A 22,700-nucleotide genomic window follows, 5' to 3' on the forward strand; every position below is an offset into this window, starting at 1 on the left:
GAAGTAGTATTGGTCCTTTGGGGTCCTGGGGTGACGTAGAAAGGTGATGATGGTCTGACTTGCAGAGACACAGGCGGCTTCAGAGCCTCACTGCTCTGATGGACAAGTCGGGAATCCAGACAAAGGGTATCTCAGGCTCTCTCCCAAAGGGCCACTCTGAGAGAGAAAACAGAACCACTCCTTCCCTGATGCAGTGTTCCACAAATAACCTCCCAAGCTCACCCTCTCCTTCACAACTCTATAATCACTCTACCCTGTGATAGCAGGCAGTTAGTCCCAGGAGAGAAGGGGATGAATCGCTGCCGTTGTGACCTTCAACCATGGCAGGGAGGTATTTAATTCAGGTCCTTCTCAGAATTGCTAGGGACCTACTCCCCAGGAGCCCTGCCTCACCATCCAGACGCTGGGACCAGGTACCCACACCAGGCCCAGAGACGAGCCCTCCCCTAGTCCATGGGTAGAAGCCATTTGCCACACATCCTCTCTAAGGTGTACTAGTATTCTGTAAGAAAGACTCTTCCTCAGGGGGACTCCACCACCCAGGTATCTGTATTGGAACACGGATAATCCATGCCCTGCCAAGTGAGACCAGCGACTGTTCTGTGAAATTAGGAGCTTAGCTGGGCCATTTAAAACGGAAACCACATAAATACCATTTCTATTTCTGGAATGGCTTAATTTTCATTAGAACTTTAATTAAATGACTCCTTTTCTCCCTAGCCTTTCATTGCTTCCATTTATTAATAATTGCCCGAGTAAAGAGAATCCCTTTCAAACAGCTTCCAATTTAGAATGATCATTATCGCCGCTCTTTGTTCAGGGTTGCTGGGCCGCAGAGCTCTCTGATGACTCGGGAGGCCCGACCTGACGGCGCGGAAGCACGCTTCTGCCATCTGACGGCGGGAAGGGGTATTGCAGGAGGCTGCCGGGAGCCCTGCTGCAGTGCCGCAGGAGCGCGTGACCTGGTTCTGCAGGCAGCAGTGACCCAGACACGCCACTGCCTTCGTGCTTGTGCTTCACAATGGCAGTTTGGGAGACAAGCAGTTTGGCATTTGCCCGCATGTTAGGGACCTTTTCAGTCTTAGGGGGTGGATGTACTTTTGGGCAGGAGGGCAAGAGATAAATACTGTGTTTAGGGAGAGAAAAGGGATGTGGATGGTGCTTTAAGTGTCTGCATTCAGGTCACTGCTGCCGGGAAACAGATGCTTCCTCGGTATTTGATAGTTATCAGTTCGGAGTCCTCCCGGAACTCTCTGTTATTTGATTAGACTAAAGAACAAAACAGTGAATAAGAAGGCATTTTGAGGACGCTAAGAGCAGTGGTTCTCAGCCCCAGGAGCTTTTGCAGGAGACATTTGGCACTAACAAATTCATCCCCAGGGAACCCCTGGGTTAGGTCCTGCTGCAGGCTCACAAGCACACCGCATGGTTGCCGCCTCCACTAGCCCGTGTGGGTGTGTAGGAAACAATGTCGTATGTAGGTACTATGTGTCATTCTTACTGCCAGGCTGTGGATTCAAGGTGAATGTATAAGGAAGCCTTCTGTGGCAGTAGCTCTTCAGGAGGTTTGCTTATGTCTAATTAAATTCATCTCTGCAAACGTTTACTTTCTGTGGAGTTCTGAGGACTTGGGTTTGAGTCCCAATTCTCTTCCTCATTAGCTGTATGATTTCAGGAGTTACTTAACCTCTTTGAGCCTTTTCCCTCAATTTAAAAACAGTGGTAATAGTACCCACTGCATAGGCTGTTGTGAGCGTTAAGTGAGATAATGCCTGCATATGAAGTGCTCAGTGCAGCATGAACCTCACGGAGAGCGTCTATAAAGGAGAACCACTGTTATCTGTACGACTCAGGGCTCTGGGGTCCGTGACACATAAAAGGTAATTCTGCGGTTCATCTCCATCTAGGCTGGTTCAGCTAACACTTTCCCGAAGTTACTCTTCAATACCTGGCAAATCTTTTTGGCTTTTGGTTTTCAATTGCTAAGACCCCTGGGTATATTTTCTGCATAGATGCCACCGTGTTTCCATCCTGTCCTCTCCTACAGATTCCTGCGTCATCACTGACCATCCCAAAATCCAGATCAAGAACTCGACCTTCTGTATGACTGCCTATCCCAACTTGACCATGATTAACTTCACCAGTCAGGCCAATAAGACGTTTGTCAGCGGGAGTGAAGAGTACTTCAAGTAAGATGGCTCTGTGTTACTTTCTAAGAGAAGCCCAGTGAGTTCATGAACCCTCGACTTGCAGAAGGAGGAGGTGGGGGGCCCGAGGGGTGGGTTGCCTCCCTCTGCACCCTCCCTGCCTATTCAAGTGATCACTGAGGAAGAGATAGTCCCCGGTTTGGCTTCTGAGAGCAGATTGTTGTGCCTCTGGGCCTGGAGGTGAGAGTTGGCAGAGTGCTGGTGGGGACAGAATCGCTGCCGCTATAATTCACGATGTTGTGACAAACACTTTGCAAAACCTGCACGCATTGTGATCTAAGCAGACCTTCTGTTGACTAGTTGTTGTTTTTTTCTTCTGCATTTGAGAAGGAAAGAGAGGCAAAACGTCAGAAACCAAGTCATGGTCAAGGATGTAAAGAAACAAAATCATTTTTCAAGAACAGTTTCCCCCAGTTTTGTACTTCCTACATCAGTATTGAGAGACGCTGAGGATTGACGTCCAGGGACACTGGAAAATCCTCGGCCCCCACAGGACGATTTAGTCAAGTTCATGGAGTTATTTCGCAAGGGAGGTCAGTGTAGGCAGCGTCCCAGCAGAAGGTACATGAAGAATGTTCTCTAGTTAGGCCTCAAGTTGGGGGTTGTCCACTTGTGTGCTCAGGGCCTTGGCAGGGGCGTTTGCCTGCTCGCCAGGCTAATGAGCGAAGTACAGATGAGCAGGATTGTAGAGAAGGGTGGGGACTACGGCCAACTGGAGAGGATGTCAGCCAAGAGCAAGGGCAGCTGCTGGTGCTCGGCTTCACATCCCTGTCTGTGGGAGTGTGGGCAGTGCAGCTAAGCTTCCATGTTACAGGTGAAGTTGCAGGTAAAATCCGAATTGTTATGTGTCTCCCACTTTAAATGTTAGCAAACTGAATAAAATAAAATAAAATAAAATAAAATAAAATAAAATAAAATAAAATAAAATAAAATAAAATGCAGTATTAGTGGGGCCCTGGGTTATGATAAAAAGTGGCACTAATATCTCTACTAGTTGTCTGGTTGCCGTCAATTTCTGTGTCAGATTTCTCTTCTGTGCAGACTCAGAGGGGACATGGTTGTCCCTGCAGACAGAAGGGGGAGTGAGGCCGAGAGATGAAATAATCCCTTTGAAGATGATATAGGAGCAGTGAGGGTGTGTGTGGACTCACCCTGAGCACTGAGAAACTGAGTCTGACTGGTGGTTAGAGGAGGTCTGACCACATAATCCACAGGGTTGAGTGTGTTGTTAAATATTTGTGAATCAGCTTTCTGTGGTTTTCACTAGTCCTCTGGGACCAGCCTTCATTTCCAAGAGGAAATGTTATTAGGAGCTTCATCCAAGAGCCCTTTTTAAAGGGAGGTGGCTGAGGTGCAGTGGAATTAAGTGCTTTACCCTTGGACATGGGGAGGTCTTTTCATTGCTCAGGGAAGGTCTGGGAGCTCAGTTCACTTCAGCCCTTGGTCACTTTCCCTAAGCTCTTGAGCACAGATTGCCTCAGATGTTGAGACTGAAACAGGCTCTGTCACCCCAGAGCATGGCCACCCCTGTTCAGAAAAGTGTGGCCAGGCTTTGCAAAACAGACTATCAGGTGATCACTCACTAGCTGGCTGAGGGAAAGTGGGGGGCGGTGCTGCTGCCTTCAGAAAGCTCTGGGCTGTCATGTCTGCAGTGCCATAGAATCTGGGTTCTGGCCGGGCCTTTGTTCAGGTCACAGAAAACCACCAACCCTGCCCTTCATCCAGGAGGCCTGACAGGATTGCTTCAGAGTTACAGGGATGGTAAGACTCTTATTAGAACTCACTGTCCTATAGCTGCCTCCCATCCCCAGGAGAGAAGCTATTTGCTCACCTTCGGCCAGACTCCCAGCTACTGCCAGGGACGTGGGATCTCCAGGCAGGTGGTGACTTCTTCAGCACACACAGACCCTGGACTGATTTTTACATTTAAATCTAGGCAAACACTATTGGAATGCATTCTCATAAAAAAAGTAGAACAACAGAGAACACACCAAAGCCATTCTGGACAGTTTAGAGTTTCTGTTTGTGATGTGGCCTTCTGTAAAGACATCACCCTTGGTAAGGCCGTGCGGGGGCTCTGCTGGGACCCCTGAATGCCGTGGGATTTGTTGCCCTTCTCTTGGGGCATCTCATGGTGACAGTGGAGCTGACATAGTCTTGTATGGAGCCTGCCTGGGGCCATACGGGGCCTCCCCAGCACATAGTAACAATAGGGTCGATCCCATTGGTCTCTGCAGACAATCCCTCACAACCCGATCTGGTCAGGTCCCTGATGGGAGGTGAGGTTGCCAAGTTGGCTTGAAGCTGCTGACTCTGTTGGGAGATTAGATCCCGAAGACTCTCACCCCTCCCTCCTTTCTCTTGCCCACTCACAGGTACTTTGTGCTGAAGATTTCTGCGGGGATTGAATATCCTGGGGAGATCAGGTGGCCGCTAGCCTTCTGCCTATTCCTGGCTTGGGTCATTGTGTATGCGTCTCTGGCAAAAGGAATCAAGTCTTCAGGAAAAGTAAGAAACTGGGTTTACCTATGAGAAAGCTCTGGGATACCCAGGGGTGATTGTGTCACAAGCAGGTTAAAGGGCACTGGAAGGAGAGTCCTGAGATGTGGGTGCTGTTCAGATTCTGGCCCCGGGCAGCTGTGTGCCTCGGGAGTGACTTCACTCCTGTCTGTGAAATGGGATAATAACACCTGACGTTCAGGGCTTTTTACGGCTTAAATGAGACAGATGTGCACAGAGCTCCTGGGGCCACTACAGTTAGTTTCCTTCCTTTCTGTCGGCTGCCACTCTGTTCAGCGGGTGGCCCTCCCTGACATGGCTCAGTCACCCTCCTGAACTAGATGAGTGCTGCTGGCCTTTTGCCTCTTGGTCTGGCTGCCAGGCTGTGACTGCTGCTACCACGATGCTGGAAAAAGATAAAAATTGTGAAGCGATCCCTTCTTCTCAACCCCGACCACCGCACTCTCAGCCTTTCATGCCTTTCTTCCAACCCCCAACCCATGTGCCCCATGTGCCCCCAGCACCAACACTGACAGTCCCGCAGTGGGATCTGGGTTGAGCAAATACTTGGTGACTTGCTGAGCCGTAGCTCGGCTGGCCCTTTGGAGGTGATGGGATTCCCACCCCAAGCTCAGGGCATGAAGACAAGGAGTCTGGACCCTCAGGCCACGCTGGGTACGGCAGGAGGGTCACACTGTTCTTTGTGATGGTTTAGGACGGCATTATAGCCACTGCCTCCCTCAATTTAGAATGTAGCCCTTGGTGGTAGATTGTATGGGCTTTTTGAGCAGATTTTTCTTTAAGATCTGCTTCATTGAGATAGGTTGCCAACTAGGAATTGATGATTAGTTTTCTTAAAATGAGGAATACCACCAAAAATGATGACACTGCCCTGGAGCGTGCAGACGTTAATCATGGAGCCTGGTTTGGAAGCCTGGGTGAATGGTGGCTGAGGCCTCTTATTACCCCGGGCTCCTTTGTGACTCAAATTCCACTGCCATTTCTAAGCAGCAATGTCCTCCTCCTGCAGGGAAATAAGCTCAGCTCCTCTTGCTCAGTGCCCTGGAGACAAGACTGGCTCATTGCTTCCTATGAGATCTCACTCTTCCTTTTATTTTTTAAAAATATATTTGTATTGATTTTAGAGATAGAGGAAGGGAGAGGGAGAGGGAGAGGGAGAGGGAGAGGGAGAGGGAGAGGGAGAGGGAGAGGGAGAGGGAGAGGGAGAGGGAGAGGGAGAGGGAGAGAGAGAGAGAGAGAGAGAGAGAGAGAGAGAGAGAGAGAGAGAGAGAAAGAAAAAAGAAACGTGGATGAGAGAGAAACATTGATTGGCTGTGTCCTGCATGCCCACCCCCTACTGGGGATCGAGCTTGCAACCTGGGCATGTGCCCTGTCTGTTAATCTAACCAGTGACTTTTTGGTGCATGGGACACAGCTCAACCACCTGGGCCACCGCTGAGCCAGAGCTCACACTCCCTTTTGAGCAGCTAGAATTCCAGAGGCAGGGGTGACCAACAGGCAGCCTGAAGGTCAAATGCAGCCCAAGCTCCTTTGTGACTGAAATTCCATGAACACTGCCATCTCTAAGCAGCGATGTCTCCTTCTCCTCAGGAGCTAACTAATTAGTTAGCCCAGGCTGGTGGGGCCTCACCTGACCACCTGTTCAGGGCTCCTCAGTGAGGAGGCTGCGGCCAGATGTTAGGTGTCGGGCCAGCAGGCTCAGACCAGCCAGTCATTGCCACTCCTGCCAAGTGTAATTCATTACTGTTCAAGTTTAATTCCTCTGACAGTACTTTCTGAAACAGGTGCATCCTGAAGCTGCCCTGGCACAGGGGACCAATGGGCACAAAGCCCCCTCGCACACCTGACTCACACTTAAGCGTGCCCAGGATTTATAAGCCAAACTGTGGGCCCTTTTAGTTCAGCAAGATCACGATCCACAGAGTGAGTGCATCCTCCCACACACCATGGGCCCAGAACTGGGTGAGGCAAGCAAGTGCTTAGGGTGTGAAATTTAAGGCGGCTCTCACTCTCAGGTTCCTGCAGGTGCCAGTTGGACCCTGAGAGTGGGTGCCTCCTTAAATTTTCGACTCTCAGCGCCTCACTCACCTTGCTTCTTCCTTTTTTAAAAAAAATTAATAAATCTTTATTGTTCAGATTATTACAGATGTTCCTCTTTTTTCCCCCCATAGCTCCCCTCCACCTGGTTCCCACCCCACCCCATGCCCTTACCCCCCGCCACTGTCCTCATCCATAGGTGTAAGATTTTTGTCCAATCTCTTCCTGCACCCCCCCACACTCCCTTTCCCCCAAGAATTGTCAGTGCCTCACTCACCTTGCTTCTTCCTAACCCTCGCCCTGCCTCAGACATTTCTGATCTTGTGGTCCATGGAGGGGCCTTAATGGGAAAGAATAACATAGGAGTTAGAAAGCTTTAAGTTTATATCTTGGCTCCAGCTGGGAGACCTTGAGTGAGATATTTAACCCCTTTTGAGACAGAACCTGAGCCTCAGTTTCCTCTTGAGCAAAATGGGACTACTAATAGCCAGTCCACAGAGGGGGTCATGTTTGTACAGTCTCCAGTAGTGAAATGGGAAGCGTTGTCTCTGCCGGTTAGACCGGTACCAGCCTTGGGGTTTTCTTCCTGCCACCTGCTGTCTGGGTCATGTCCTCTCCTTTGCCTCCTCCATCCTCACTCCCCACCAGCCCATGTGGTCAGGAGGTGACCCCTGCTGTCTTGGTGGGGTGGGGCGGTCAGTCTGGTCAGGGCCCTGCCCCACCCTGTAGCATCTCCTCTCCCAGCCCCATCTGACAGCTGGGGGAACAGCCCGGGCAGCCTGGGGCAGGCAGCCTTCCCCTGAGATGTCAGATGCCTTTGGTTTCATAACAACTTCTGTGTAGAAGGGCTTCCTTAAGAGGAAGGAGAGAAGCAGTTTGGCAGGAATAGGAGGGAGGCCTGCCTCCCCCAAGCCCCTAGCAACCCCTGAGCTTCTAGGCAGGATGGAGGGGTGACTTCTGTGAAGGGTGGGGTGGGAATAGAGGGGAGGGAGGGAAGAGGCCCCTGCTAGGAGAGGTAGCTGTGCAGAGAAAGGAGACCAGCCCATTCCCGGTCTAGCCAGAACGAAAGAGGTTGGCCTTGATGAGTAACTGGGTTTGGAGGAAGAAACAACTCATTTTCCTTAACCTGCATCCTGCCTCATTTCTGCTAATGGCAACACCACCCTTTCAGTTGCTGAGGCCAAAAATTTTGGGATCATCCTTGCCTCCCTCCTTCCCACCCCTCATTCCACATTATTAGTAAATGGGTCAAAAAATCCTGTTGGCTCGTCCTGCAAAGTATTTCTCCTAGCTCCTGCGAAGCACCCTGGCTGGAACCGTCACCCTCCCCTGCCTGGATTGCAGCCATGGCCTCCAACAGTGGCCCCTGCTTCTGCCCTGGTGTCAGCAGTGTATTCCCACCTAGCCACTGGGTGTGGTTCAAGTGTTAGAACACCTCACTCTTCTGCCCCAATTCCTACTGCAGCTCCCATTCTCCACTGAGTAAAAGCTCTGCAGGATCTGCCCCCCCCCCCCCCCGCACCCCCGTCCTCTGCCCTCTGCTTGCCTCTCCTGCTGCGCTCTGCCCCAGCCACTCTGGCCTCCTGGCTGTTCCTGGGTCAGGTGCAGCCCTTCTTAGGGCCTCTCCAACTGTTCCAGGCTCCAGTGTTCTCCCAGATGCCAGTGTCTCACTCTCATGTCCTTCAAATATGGGCTTTTCAATGAGGCCTCCCCTGCGTGTCCCACCCCCTTTGCTTTGCTCTACTTTTCCCTTTTCCACACATCACCTTCTAACATGCCACGAATGATGTTATGATTACTACTGGTTGCCAGTCTCCCCATCTGGAATGTAAGCTATTTGAGGGTAGGGGTCTTTGTTGTGTTTACCCCACATGCTTAATGAAATGATCCCAAGAGTTATGTCTTAATCTCACCCCCCGCAACCCATTCCCTGCAAGTTCCCAAATCAGTCCTCATCCCTGAGATTCCAGTGTCTTCCAGTCCCTGCCACCCTGGAGCCCCCTCGCCAGGCCGAGAGCCTGTGCAGCCAGTGCATGGTGGGGTCTATGTCTCCCTCCCAAGGCAGATGCCCAGGATGGAAGGTGCAGGTGAGACTGGAGTGGCTCTGAGCCAACAGTGCTCACTCAGCGGTTGTACATGCCCATCCCATGGTTCAGAGAGGGTTTGATGGGCCAGGATGGGAGCTTAACCTCATCCTGTTTTTTAATGCATGTTTTTAATGCATTAAAAACATGGTGTTTTTTAATGCATGTTTGGGTTGCAACTGGCCTGTGAGCTGAAGGTTGTCAGTGTTATCAAGACTGGTGAGACCCAGGCAAGACCAAGTGGCACTTCTATTTCCAGGGCCCCCAGGCCTGTGCCACTTGGAATGGATTGTCCCATTGTACTCTTCCAACAGCCCCAGTGAGGAATATGCTGCTGTTACCACCACTTGCAGGTGTGGAAACCGAGACTCAGAGAGGTTAAGTCACTTCTCCAGGCGGCCCAGCTCATAAGTCAGGGAGATGGGATTTGAACTTAGGCCCGTGGGACTGCAGAACCTGTCTCACCACCTGCTCTTCTCTAGTCTGATCCCAAGTCCTGATCCCAGGCCCTTCCTCTATCCCCAGGTTTGATTGACAGTTAAGGAAGGAAAGCACCTCCCACGCATCCCCATCCCTATCCAACCACAGCCCCCACGTTCTGCTCATATCACTCCTCAAATGCTTCTTGACTCTGGCCCCTCCCTCTCCTCCAGAATCTGGGAACATCCTTCAGCTGCTATTCAAGGCCTCCTGTAAGGTGGAGTGATCACATGGTCCTTGGAGGGGCATGGGAAGCAAGAACATAGGAGTTCTTCATCACTCTTAGCCTCAACCTTTTATTTTGTCCTAACAGTGATTAGAGCTTTGCCCTCAAACATCTGCTTGCCCACTCACTTCCTTTGCCTTCCCCCCTCTCCTCGCCTCACTGGCCTCTCCAATCCAGCTCCTGCATCATCTCCATGAACCTTTTAGTAAACTCCCAGGTTGAGCACCGTGCCCTCCCCGAACATCACCATGTCTTGGGCGTATGGTTTAGCCCATTATGCAGACGCTGTCTCTGAGTCTTCCAGGTCATGAGTCCCTGGATCCTCATGCATCTAATGTCTGGCATAGTGCCCGGCTCATGTAGGCCCTTAGTAAATGCTCATTGAACTTAGTTGTATTTAATGACCATCTATTATAAATCAGACACTATGCTAGAGGTTCATTTGGTCCTCACAATTACTTATTTTTTTAAAAAGATGCCCTTGTCCCTATTACAGAGGCAGAAACAGAGATTCAGGAGGCTCAATAGCTTGTCCAGGCTCTCATGGCTCCTCAGAATAGCATCGCCAGGGATGCTATTCCATTTGAAGTACATGTGTCAGATCGTCAGATCAGGGTCTTTCACCTGATAGGGCGTCTAAGAACAAGGATGGGAAGCTTAAGCTAAAAGGATTAATCTCTAATGGTGGAATCTGGGGCCTCAAGCAGAGGGTAGGGTAGGTGTTAGGGAGGCAGCTGTCCATTCAGCTGCTGGGTGGGGTGAGGTCTCCCATAGCCATACTCTGTGGGGGCTGACTCACTCTGGATCACCTTTGGTCCCAGTGCCTTTCCCGTGTCCCCAGCCCTAGCAGAGTTTGGGGAAACTACCTGATGCCCTCTCCATTGGGCACCCGTGTCCAGGGGCAGGTCCCATCCTGCCTCTGCGGATGCTCCTCACCCGCTGCAGGCCCGCCCCACCCAGCCCTCTGTTGCATGGCTTTTCCAGGTGGTGTACTTCACGGCCACGTTCCCGTATGTCGTGCTTGTGATCCTGCTCATCCGAGGGGTCACCCTGCCCGGAGCTGGCGATGGGATCTGGTACTTCATCACACCTAAGTGGGAGAAGCTCACGGATGCCACGGTGGGCTTACAGTTTCATTTATGACGTACATGGGGGCTGGGAGGACGGCACATGGGGAGGGGACCCACGCCGGGACACTCTTTGACAGAAGGGGTCAGACCTCCTCCCACAGGGCATCTCACTGTTCCCTTTACAAGGTCCTGCTAATCTGGGAATGGTACGCACTCAGGAAATCTTTAATGAGAAGTGGGCAACTGGGGGTTTTCAGATTCCGGGAATGGTTGTCCTACATTTGGGGTAGCAGCAGAGGCCGGAATGAAGAATGAAATCCCCTTAATAGCTTTGGGCCACTTCACACTACTTATCTGTTACTAATTATAGTGCGTTGGAGATGGGGTTTTGCTGGTTGGAAAATAATAGCACTTAGGCAATTCTATTTTAAAGGGCCCAGACGCATTTGAATACTTCCAGCACATGCCACAGGGCTAGCACACACTTGCACCTTCTCTTTGCATATTCTGCACAGGCACCTCTTACTCTAAAATTCCCAGAACAAACCTCCAAATGAGGGGAGTCTGTGTAATAAGAATTGAGTTTTCTCACCTTAAAGAAATATGTGCTTTTCCAGAATATGTTAAGAACACACAGCTAGGATTGAGTTTGCACATAACGGAAACCCCCAGGTAAGAGTTGACTTCACTTGCATGCGCTGAAGCAGCTCAATGGTAGATAGTCAAGCACTGGCTGGGTAGCTGCAGGTGTCTTCAGGGGCCCAGGCTCCTGTCTTTCTGCCTCCCCATCTTTAGGGAATAGCTTCCATGTGGCTGCCAGAGCTCCAGCCATCATAGCAGCATTCCAGGTAGCACAAAGGGGTGAGGAAAGGGGTAGAGATAGGCACCCTCACTCTTTAAAAGTACGGAAACCCCAGAAGTCCCACATCACAGTTGATTCTCACACCCTTGGCCGGACACTAAATACTATGATTATCCTCTTCTAGCTGCATATCCCCTTGATGCTGGGAGGTGGTTCTTCAGCTGGACAAATGACTGCCTTTAAATAAAACCACAGCTTTGAACTTTCTCTTTGCATATTGTAAGCACAATTTTACAAAAATGATGGCAGGTCCATCGTATGAGTCATACGAATCTCCAGCTCACACTCTTGAGTGGCCTTCTGGAGTTTTATGGGGACAATTAAGAGAAATCACCAAGAGAACAGAGGCAATGTCAGCCAAGTTCAAGAAGCACGTGGCTTATAAAGCCCCCTCCGCTGTGGCAGAGGCAGCTTTGCTACAAAAGGAGGCCATAGAGTTTCAGATTTTTAATTGCAGTTGTAATCTGTAGAAATGTTAATTTTAAAAGGTTGATATTTTGGGTCCACCAACATATCTTGCTGTTGCAAATTGTTTTTTGAGAGTGATTGCAGCTAAAGGAGGGGCTCTCCCTTCTGTACAGTTTTCCATGGTAGGAAATGGAAGATGAAGTGTGTACGTAGTTTATTGAGTTCCTCTCCTTTGGTTAGAATGGAGCTGAAATCTGCCAGGTAATTCACTGCCTTTTTGGCATCTGGCACAAAGGATATTTCTCATTGCATCAATGCCACATTTATCTCATCTCTGACCGCCTTTGCCTGGGGCAGGGGTGAGGCCAGGGGCCTGGCAGACTCCCCTGCCTGGGTCAGCCGCTCTCAGTGACCTTGACCCCTCTCCCCTTTTGCCTGCTAGGTGTGGAAAGACGCTGCCACTCAGATCTTCTTCTCTTTATCTGCTGCCTGGGGAGGCCTGATCACGCTCTCTTCTTACAACAAATTCCACAACAACTGCTACAGGTACGTTGTAGCCTTTCAAGTCCCAGTGGCAGCTGGCGAGGGGGAACAGGGTCTGGGGGCAGAAAATGGACTGACGCCACACCCTCATCCTGCACCTTAGTAGAGCCAGAGAGTTGCCCTGGCACACGTGAACCCTGCTCAGGCCTGGCTGCTGGCTTCCGGTGGCTGCACCCCGACTGCACTGCTGACACTGGCACCTGGGATGGAGCCGAGCCCCTCTGTAGACTGTGTGCAGGGAACCGTGTCCTGGGATGGTTGTTCCATCAGCAGCCCAGTCCCTGAGTCCAGTCGTATGGGAGTCACTGCTGAAGTCTGGTCATTCAGTCACTCTACAGATGTTTTTCTAGACACCCTATAAGAAAAGAGCACCTTGGTGATCGGTGTGTTAATTCGATGATAGGGATCCTGTCACGATGACTACATATATTCAATCGTCATGTACACTTTAAATATAATACAATTTTATCTCTCACCTATACTTCAGTAAAGCTGACAAAAAAAAAAAAAAAATGCAAACATTGAGTTCCCCTCCCAGATCTATTCATCAGAATTTCTGGAGGTGGGCAGGCCCAGGAACCTACAGATCCAGGCAAGATCCTCAGGGGAGTCAAGGAAGGTGACGTTTGGATAGTGTGATGTTAGGGATGCTGTGGAACCCAAAGACCCCGAGAGAGCCTGACCAGTTCTTGCAGGAGATGATATTGAAAGTTAGACGTGTTATGACAAGCAATAGGAAAATAAGGCCCATTCTCTGGGGAGCTGATACAAAAAGGAAAAAAGGAAGAAAGAAAGGAGGAGGAAAAAAGAATAGAAGGGAGAAAAGAAGTGAGGGAGGGAAAGGAAGAAGGAGAAAGGGAGGGAGGGAGGGAGGGAGAAGGGGTGGAAGGGAAGAAAGAAGGGAGGAAGGAAGGCAGGATGGAGAGAAGGATGTATCTTGGAGTCAGATAGACTTGTATTTAAGTTTGCTTCACCATTTACTAAAACTCCAAGATGTGGGCAAGGTATGCTACTTCTCTGAGCCTTTGCTGTCTCATCTATAAAATTCAATTATATTTTGTTGAGTGGTAAGAGATGATGTATGCAAAGTTTTCAGAGCAATGTTGTGCACATAGTAGGTGCTCACTAAATGGCAGTTGCCATTATTATTATCTATAATAATAAAAACATAATATGCTAATTAGACCAGATGTTCTTCCGGATGAAGCCTTGGTGGCGGGGCCTGAGGCAGAGGCGGTTAGGGGTGATCAGGCAGGCAGGTGAGTGGTTAGGGGCGATTAGGCAGGCAGGCAGAGTGGTTAGGGGCAATCAGGCAGGCAGGCAGAGAGTGGTTAGAAGCTAGTGGTCCCAGATAGTGATTGCGAGAGGGTGCAGGCTGGGCTGAAGGATCCCCCCCTCCCCACTGTGCATAAGTTTCATGCACTGGGCCTCTAGTTTTTAATAAAGTATGAGATATTTTGTGAACCCAGAAGAAACGACTATACTAGTAGTTAAGCTGTGGCCTAGGATGGTTGGGACAGCCTCACAGAAATGAGATCTAGACTGGGCCAAATTTCAACAGGTGTAGGCAGGAGGAAATGTTTGCAGGTAGCAAGGACAGCTAGCAGTGGGGATGAGTGGGAATGAGTGACAGGGACATGGGGCAGGAGCAGTGGGATTGGAGCTGATGCTGTGTGCCCAGAGGGCTGGAGAGAGCCTTTGGAATTAGTCTGCTGGGGCTTCCATAGCAAATACTGAAAGTGGGTGACATCAACAACAGAATTTTCTCATAGTTCTGGAGGCTGGCAGTCTAAGATCAAGGTGTTGACAAGACTGAGACCTCTCCCCTTGGTTTGTAGACCTCTCCCTGTGTCTTCGCATGGTCCTCCCCCTGTGTATATGTGTCCTAATCTTATAAGGGCACCAGTCACACTGCACTAGGGCCCACCCTAATGACTTCTTTTTAACTTAATTGCTTGTTTAAAGACCCTGTCTCCAAATACAGTCACATTCTAAGGAACTGGGGGTTAGGAATTCAACATATGAATATTAGGGGCACATAGTCCAGCCCATAACTGTGGTGTCAGACTATGGTGTACGGACTTCTTTGGCCACTGCTGCTCACTAACTTGTAACCGAGAATCAGTCTGAACACCGTCCAAGGGGGAAGCATTGCTCTGTGCTTTGTTAGAAATGAGGCAGTGTGGTGTGGCAGAAGGAACACGGACAGTGAGGCAGGAAGTCTGGATTCAAATCCTGACCTACCCTAAATCAGCCATTACCTTCCCCTGGGCTTCACTTTCCTCATCAGTAAACTAAGGGGCCAGACAAGGCGGGTTGTTTACTGAGTAGTTGTCTGTGCCGGCCTCTGTGCTGTGCAGAAATCATCTCCTTCTGTCCTCACAACAGCTGTGAGGGAGGCAGGGCCATTGCCACCATTTAAAAGCAGAGTGGGAAGAAGTGACTTGCCCTGAGGTTCCATCTAGCTGCAACCGCTCTTGAGTCTAGGATGGCTGGACAGGGCAAGGTGGGAAACTGCAGCTTGTTGCCAGCAGAGGGCGCTGGTCTCTCTCCTCTCTGTTCCCCCTTGCCCTTTTCAGCCTGGGTGCCCCAATCCAAGGTGTCCTCATACTTGGATGGCATTTCATGGTCCCACTTTCTTCTCTTCTCTCATCCATGGTTCCTGTCCCCCAAAGGCCCCACCCCCTCAATTTCTGTTCTGATGGACAGACTTGCCTCTGTCAGTTCACAGCATGTGGAGCCAGAGGCCCCAGGACAGGGCAGTTAGGGGAGATCGGTTTGTGCCTTTGGTGGTTATAAGTTCAGCCCAAGGGAGTCTGTGGTCAGGACTGGTTGTTCCTGTCCTTGTGAATAAAGAAAACAAGGCCAGCTTGCAGCAAATGCATGTATGGAAATAGCATGTACACACAGACACGTGTGTGCACACGCTGTGTCCTTCCCCTTGTCTCTTCCTGCCCACCAGGCACATCTAACCACCAACTCTCATCTCTTCTCCAGGGACACTCTAATTGTCACCTGCACCAACAGTGCCACGAGCATCTTTGCCGGCTTCGTCATCTTCTCAGTCATTGGCTTCATGGCCAACGAGCGCAAGGTCAACATTGAGAACGTGGCGGACCAAGGTACAGTGTCGCTGTCACCCTGCTGTTGCAGGGCAGGTGCCGAGCTCGCCTCACAAGACCCCAAGTTATGCTCTGCTAGGAAGTTGGCCTCTGGAACAGGACTGAGGGTTGGGCACCTCGGTTCCCCTTTGCGGAGGGACAGAGATATATCCCAGTAGAAGCTCACACAGGGTCAGAGCTGGCTGGGCCCTAGTCAGAGGGGTCGCTATAAAAGCCCCTGTCTTGCTCCCCTCTCCTCTGCTCCATTTTTCCTTTCCCCTCTTACCTCAGCTCCAGCCTAAGGAAGGGTGCCCCTGTCACACCTGAGGGGTGTGGGTAGAGGAGTCATTAGGCAAGGCAGCAGTGCTGAGGTGCACACGGGTGGCTGCAGGATGTGTCTCTTGCAGAGGACGCTAGGACCTGAGTGCTGGCTTCACAAGAGCATTGCCTTCAGAGCAGCCTTTTCCTGACGAAGCACTTTCCTGGTTGTTGGGTCACATGTGCTCTCAGGGCTTTCTGCTTAGTCAGCAGGACAGACCTGCAGTTTTCCCCAGTGGGAGGAAAGGTTGGATGGTGGTGGTGGGAGGGATGTAGAATAAATGTTGACTCTCCACCCAAGTCATCCTATGTTCATGGCTAACATTGGTGTGGCACTTCGGAGTTTGCAGAGAGCTTACATTTTTATCTCATTTAATCCTTATTCCTAGCACAGCATTTTGCAGAGAGAGAGAGTGTGCTTAATGTTTTTATTTAACTCTTGATTTCCATCCAGCCTTGTTCTCCAAAGAATTCGGGTGTTTGGTAGGTTTTTGGGATTAAGGGACTTAGTTGTGGCTATTGCTTATCATTATGACCATTCTCTAATCGGACGTTGAGGGCATGCCTCAGCGTGGGGCCATGCCAGGAGCTATAGGGACATGACTGTGGCCCTAGATAATCCAGAGAGGCTTCGCCATGCATTTACCTTTCTTCAAGGAGCTCACTGCAGTTCTCAGCGAATAGCTCAGGTGCCAGCCCTGAGAGAACTAAGCCCTGGAAGTGTCACCTTCTTGGTGGGCTGCCCATCTTTCCTGGCTCCCAAAGGGTAATTAATTAATGCCTCCTTGGCACTGATGGTTCATTGCGGGCCTCGAAGAGTTAAAGAGGGGCCTGCTCCAGGGGGTAATGATCTTTCCCTGGAGAGCAGGCTTTTGGTTCTGCAGCAGTGCCCTGGGTTCGAGCTGAGCCAGCCTCTCCTGGTGGAAAATCTGCAGCTCCCTGGAGAGCAGGAAGGGCAAGAGAGAGGCAGAGAGGGCTCTGTCCTCAGGGGTGCCTGTGCCACCCCAGCTGTCCTCATTCTCTCCCAGCAGAGCAGCTGGGGCAGGGAGGGTCCTGCCCCACCCTCTGGCAGACCTGGTGTATTTTGTTATTTTTGTGACATTATCGTGCTCATTGTGACCAGTGGCCAAGCCACACTAGTTAACACATCTGAGCTCTTTTCTGCTCCAGGAAAGGAATTTGGGGGTGCGTGTCGCTGAAACCCAAATGGAATTCTGCTTTTCCTTTACATCAGACAATTGCCCAGGTTTCTCTCTGAAACTTCCCCTTTCTGCGTTGTTTTCATGCCCTCTGATTTGAACAACAAGAGCCCTCGTAGCCTGCTCTGACGTGTGTTGATCCTGGGCACAGGGACAGTGGGCCTCATTCCCCCCGGGGAGGGGCAGTGGCCCCTAGGACTTCTCCCCGAGCCGTGGGCAGTTGGCCCTGCTCGTCTGAATGGCTTGCTTCTGTGTGGTTTGCAGGCTTGTCTGGCTTCTCCTGTACAGGAGAGGTTCTATGGCAGGGTGGGCAAACTTTTTGACTCGAGGGCCACAATGGGTTCTTAAACTGGACCGGAGGGCCGGAACAAAAGCATGGGTGGAGTGTTTGTGTGAACTAATATAAATTCAAAGTAAACATCATTACATAAAAGGGTACGGTCTTTTTTTTTTTAGTTTTATTCATTTCAAACAGGCCAGATCTGGCCCGCGGGCTATAGTTTGCCCACGGCTGTTCTATGGACACAGGTTGGAGATCTGGGGTCGGGCCCATACTGAATGCTGGCCACTCCCTCCTCGCTGGGCAGGATTGGCATATAGACATGCAGTACATTTTTGCCGACCCAATATTAGTAACTATGTTTAGGTTTTTAGTCAAAACTAGGTTCTTTTTAGTGACCTAACAACACTCTGTTTTGCCTTGTGAGGGAGGCATTTTTGTCATGGACATTTCCCCAAATCTCAGCCACATGGGAGTTTTGGGGCCTGGAGGTGGGATTGGCGATGAGACCGTGCTGGGCTCTCCTTTCGCAGTGAGCACAGGAAAGGGACACATCCTTCTCAGGCGTCTACTCCACCAAAGCAGCATCCTGGGGAGCCAGCCTGTTAGCACCATCTCCATGGCTGCCTGTGGAGTTCGACTCCTGGTGAGAATTCAGCCTCGGGCTGACCAAGATGCTCCTCCCACAAATGAGAGTCGTGTATTTAGACTTTCCAAGTTCAGTGGGAACTGCCAGGTCACCAGACCACCAGGAATCGCTTCCTCACCCCTAATACTTCAGAGACCTGGCTCATCAAAATGAACACCCTCAAACAGGCCTGCCCAGCAGTCATCTGACTATCACCTGGGTGCCAGGACTTACCCTTCTAAGAATTCATCCATCCTAATAGGTTTCCCAGCAGAGCGGCCATTCCCCGTGTGACCAGGGCCCCTGGCTGTGTCTTAAGTGACTCTAGGATAAAGGATGCCATCGCTGTAGGTCTCTGGGGGTTGCTGGCACACAGAGCCCCTGATCCCCTCTTATAGGAAGACCAATAATGGTTGATGCTTGCTGAGTTCTCAGTGTCCATTGTTCTGAGCCCTTTACTTATATCTGCGCATTTAATCCTTACAGAAACCTGATGAGGGTAGGTACTATTATCTTCATGCCATCGATAAGGTTTGTGCAGAGAGAACAAGTCTCACCAAGTCCCACTTTCCAATCCACAGGGCTGTGGAGCCTGCACCCCACTACCGGGCAGCACTGGCTCCCCTGGGACTGGAGAGATGCCGGGGCCTCTATCAGCCCTATGGGCCTCATCTGGGGAAACTCCACTGTGGCTCAGACAATCCATCTTTCGGGAAAAAACCCCTGAACTTTACAAAGTAATATAAACAATGTATTTTTAAAACCCACTCCCCTGCCCTCTTGGAAGAACAGAGTTCGCTGAAAATGATGCTTCACTTGGACTTTAGGGAGGCAGCTGAGACAGAAGCAGGCCACACATGAAATCATTTTCATCCTGAAAGAGCAGTAAAGCCCCAAGGGCTGGATCCTGCCACGGCCATCAGCCCCAGTCCTCCAAGTGGCCGTTTAAGACCTCTTGCCCACTTTATGGGCCCAGCTGTCGCCGGAGCGCTGCTGCTTCCTCAGCGTTCGGCATTCGAGACCTCTTTGGAGCTGAAGTTTAATACAGCCTTTTCTTTTATGGTTCACACAGGGAGCCTTCTGAGGCTGGCTCTGCTGTGTGTTCAATAAATGCATAAAGCAGGGGGTATGTGAGGCATTCGGGGCTTTATGCTTTAAATACCCCAAGGCCCTCGGCATCATTCGGAACAAGCAACCTGATAAATTCCAGTTTAAAAGTGCTGTTAGGCTTGAGTTGTAAAAACTCCAGGTGCTGTGACTTCTGGTTCCTAGACGTGTGTGGGCTGTGTGTTACCCGGCATTGTCTCTGCCCATTATCATTTATTTTTCTACTGACAAGGAAATTCACAACTGCTGATCATTAGCCATCCTGGGTTACAGTAATCCTCCCAGCGAGGCTGAGGCAGATAGGAACCCCTGGCAGGGCTTTATGATGTAGAGAAAACTGCAGCTCAGAGTCCTCCACCAAGAGCATGTGGTATTCTTGGGAAAACCTGAATTGGAAATGCTGATTTCCAAGGTCATTGTTCACTCATAATGGAAGCTAATGTTCTCCAAGTGAGGCATTGGTCTCCGTGCTTTACTTGCATTTTCTCATCGGTTCCCCGGAACCACCCTGTGAGGTACTATTGTTATTCCCATTGCACAGATGGGAAAACTGAGGCTCATAAAAATGAAATGACTTGTCTAGGGTTGCACAGCTGGTAAGTCATGGAGTGTGAATTTGGACCCAGATCTGCCTGACCATTAGAACCCAAACTTTCTTAACACACACTATGCTTCAGCCCCCCTTCCCCCCAGCTGATGCTCCGTGGACTGACATACCCCCATCATTCCCAAGCCTTTGTAGGGCAAGATCTGAACTGTGTTAGGTGGATTTACATTTTATGTAAATGGATTCTCCTGAAATGAAGCCATTCTGGGCGTGTTCTAGCCTTTAGAACAGGGTTCTCAACCTTAGCCCTATTGGCACTTGGGCTGGATAATTCTTTCTGTGGGGACTGCCCCATGAAGTGAAGGATGCTTAACAGCATCCCTGGCCTCAGCCCACTAATGCCAATAACCATCCTCCACCATCCCCACTGTGAAATTAAAAAATGTCTCCAGCCGTTGCCAAATGCCCCCAGGGGGCAAAATCACCCCTTGTTGAGAACCACTGTTCTAGAGGATAATTATTATATTCTTCCCCTGCTCGTCCATTCAAAGATGGGTTTTCATGTTATTTTCATGGGACACAGCCTGGCCTTGGGGTCTGAGTCTCTGTCTTGGCATTATTTGGGGGCCTCTCCGCTCAGCTCCCCAAGATATGGATCTAATTCCCCTGGTTCTTGCCCTCAAGAAGCTTAAGATCTAACTGGGGAAACGGGTAGAAATGAGTAAAGAAAACCAACCAACCAAACAAGCAAAAATCAGTGGGAGCAGCATGTAAGTAACAATTCAGGATTTCCATGGAGAGAAGGCCCGGTGGGCTTCCAGGAAGAGGGGGCCTGTCTGCAATCATTTGTCTTGTTCTTTCCAGGGCCAGGCATTGCGTTTGTGGTTTACCCGGAAGCCTTAACCAGGCTGCCCCTTTCTCCGTTCTGGGCCATCATCTTTTTCCTGATGCTCCTCACTCTTGGACTTGACACCATGGTGAGCCCCTCTCTTCCACCCCTGCCCCAGGGTCCTTCTGAAGACCCCTGCCTGCAGTGGTACCTGCATTTTTCTCTCAAGCTATGTAGAGATGGTGAATCACCTGTCCCAGGACTCAGGATAACCTTGCATTTGTGAGGGACTCATGAGATGGTGCCAGGGAGCAGCCCTCTCTTCCTTTATTCCTTGCTCCATTTTCTGTGCATGATTTAGCCAGTGTATTTACCACTTTGGTGTCATTTTGCCAAAGCAAATTTTGTGGGGCAGGATAAGGGAGAATAATATCAAGTCACTTTTAGGAGAATTGCTCTGGGGCTGAGGCTACTACCCATCATGCTGACAGGCGCTCAGAGTTTAGGAGTTGGATGCAAAGAGGGTTTTTCCTAAAGTAGAAGATCAAATGCAGGTAAACTGGAGGAGGATTTACATCTCATGAATACAAAGTGCAGCTTCAGCTACCCTGACGGGTGAGTATGAGTGCAGGCTCTGCGGGGCTGCAGGTAATTTCTAAAGCTCACATCCTGCTTGCATTCCCTCGCTGGCCCTGTGGACTGGACCCAACAAGGCCTTTGAGGCCCATCAAGGGAAGGCAGTCCTAAAAGCCAAACCTGATACAAGAACCATGGTCCCTATGGGAAGCACAGAGGGTTTTTTGGAGCCTTCAGGATGGTGTGGTCTATCTTAGACGCCTTTTTCCTTGTCCCCATTCCAGTTTGCCACCATCGAGACCATAGTGACCTCCATCTCAGACGAGTTCCCCAAGTACCTGCGTACCCACAAGCCGGTCTTCACTCTGGGCTGCTGCATTTGTTTCTTCATCATGGGCTTTCCAATGATCACTCAGGTAACTGGGGGTGGGGACTGTGTGGCTGTCTGTCCTTTCACCCTTAGCGCTCAGATCTCATAACAGTAGCCAAGTCACTGGCATTTCTGTGCATATGGCCCCAGGCTATTGGGGATTCTGACCACAGAGGGAAATATGTCACCTTGGCTACTCATGGCACTTCTTACATCTTCTTAATTGAGATGTAGCCTTCTTAAGCCAACGAGGCAGGTGTGTCCTACTTTAAGAAAATCCAAATTTACTGACCAGAGAAATGTCCAGTTGCTTACTCCTCATACACAGGTGTCTTCAGCCACTTGAGGTCATTCTAGCCTGAGGGTCTTGGTAAATGGAGTGTTAGCTCACTCGGTGCACTATTGCTTTTGCTCTCTGGGTGACCTCGAGCGAGTCACCACTTTGGGCCTTAGTTTCTTCATCTGTAAAATGATGGCTTGGAATGAGATGATCTTTCAGCCTCATCGATTGTAGAGAGATTTACAGAGTGAGATCAAGATGCAGGGGGATGCAGGAGAAATGCCCAAAGACGCCTCAGGGTTATATGAAGGTCAATCAAATGCAGATGTATGGGTAGAAATGTTCATCTATTGCTTAAAGCAAAAACAAAATGATCTGGCTGCTCTCACATGCACATCTTCAGATGCTGATCTTGGCCTTCTTAGAGTAAGATGTTAGGTCATTTTCTGTGCTTTTCTGTTGATGGGCTTCAAGTCTCTTTGGGGCGGCTTTGCCAACATGGGAAGGCCTCCAGCTTGCATGCTGGATCAGCTTTAGGGAAGGGAGATTCTTTGACTCCTGTTTGCACCTGACTCTCCTCTCCTGTTAGAAATGGGACAGAGCCTAGAGCCAGGCCCATTGATCTCAACTGTTTCTCTTCCCTGCTAGGGTGGGATTTACATGTTTCAGCTGGTGGACACATACGCTGCTTCCTATGCCCTTGTCATCATTGCCATTTTTGAGCTCGTGGGGATCTCCTACGTGTACGGTAAGGGAACAATCCTGCCTGCTGCTGTGGTAAAACTTAGTGTAGATAGGCAGGTTTCTATCCTATATAATGAAGAGGTAATATGCAAATTGACCATCACACCCTCGCACAAGATGGCCGCTCCCATGTGGTCACAAGATGGCCACCATAAGATGGCTGGCAGGGGAGGGCAGTTAGGGGCGACCAGACCAGCAGGGGAGGGCAGTTGGGGATGAATGGGCCAGCAGGGGAGCAGTTAGGCATTGATCAGGCTGGCAGGGAGTGGTTGGGGAGCTATCAG

General features: G+C 50.2%; 1 protein-coding gene across 1 annotated transcript in view; it reads left to right on the top strand.

Annotated features, from left to right (window-relative positions):
* SLC6A5 (solute carrier family 6 member 5) overlaps positions 1-22,700 on the top strand; it is a 42,378-nt gene that overhangs the window by 10,277 nt on the left and 9,401 nt on the right. The window contains exons 6-13 of the mRNA XM_036326889.1: positions 2,048-2,189; positions 4,583-4,715; positions 10,539-10,673; positions 12,337-12,440; positions 15,435-15,559; positions 20,482-20,594; positions 21,307-21,438; positions 22,321-22,420. Coding sequence (XP_036182782.1) covers positions 2,048-2,189; positions 4,583-4,715; positions 10,539-10,673; positions 12,337-12,440; positions 15,435-15,559; positions 20,482-20,594; positions 21,307-21,438; positions 22,321-22,420 — 984 coding nt within the window. The remainder of the gene's footprint in view (positions 1-2,047; positions 2,190-4,582; positions 4,716-10,538; positions 10,674-12,336; positions 12,441-15,434; positions 15,560-20,481; positions 20,595-21,306; positions 21,439-22,320; positions 22,421-22,700) is intronic.

The sequence above is a fragment of the Myotis myotis genome, unplaced genomic scaffold, assembly GCF_014108235.1.
Source record: "Myotis myotis isolate mMyoMyo1 unplaced genomic scaffold, mMyoMyo1.p scaffold_m19_p_10, whole genome shotgun sequence".
Lineage (NCBI taxonomy): Eukaryota > Metazoa > Chordata > Mammalia > Chiroptera > Vespertilionidae > Myotis > Myotis myotis.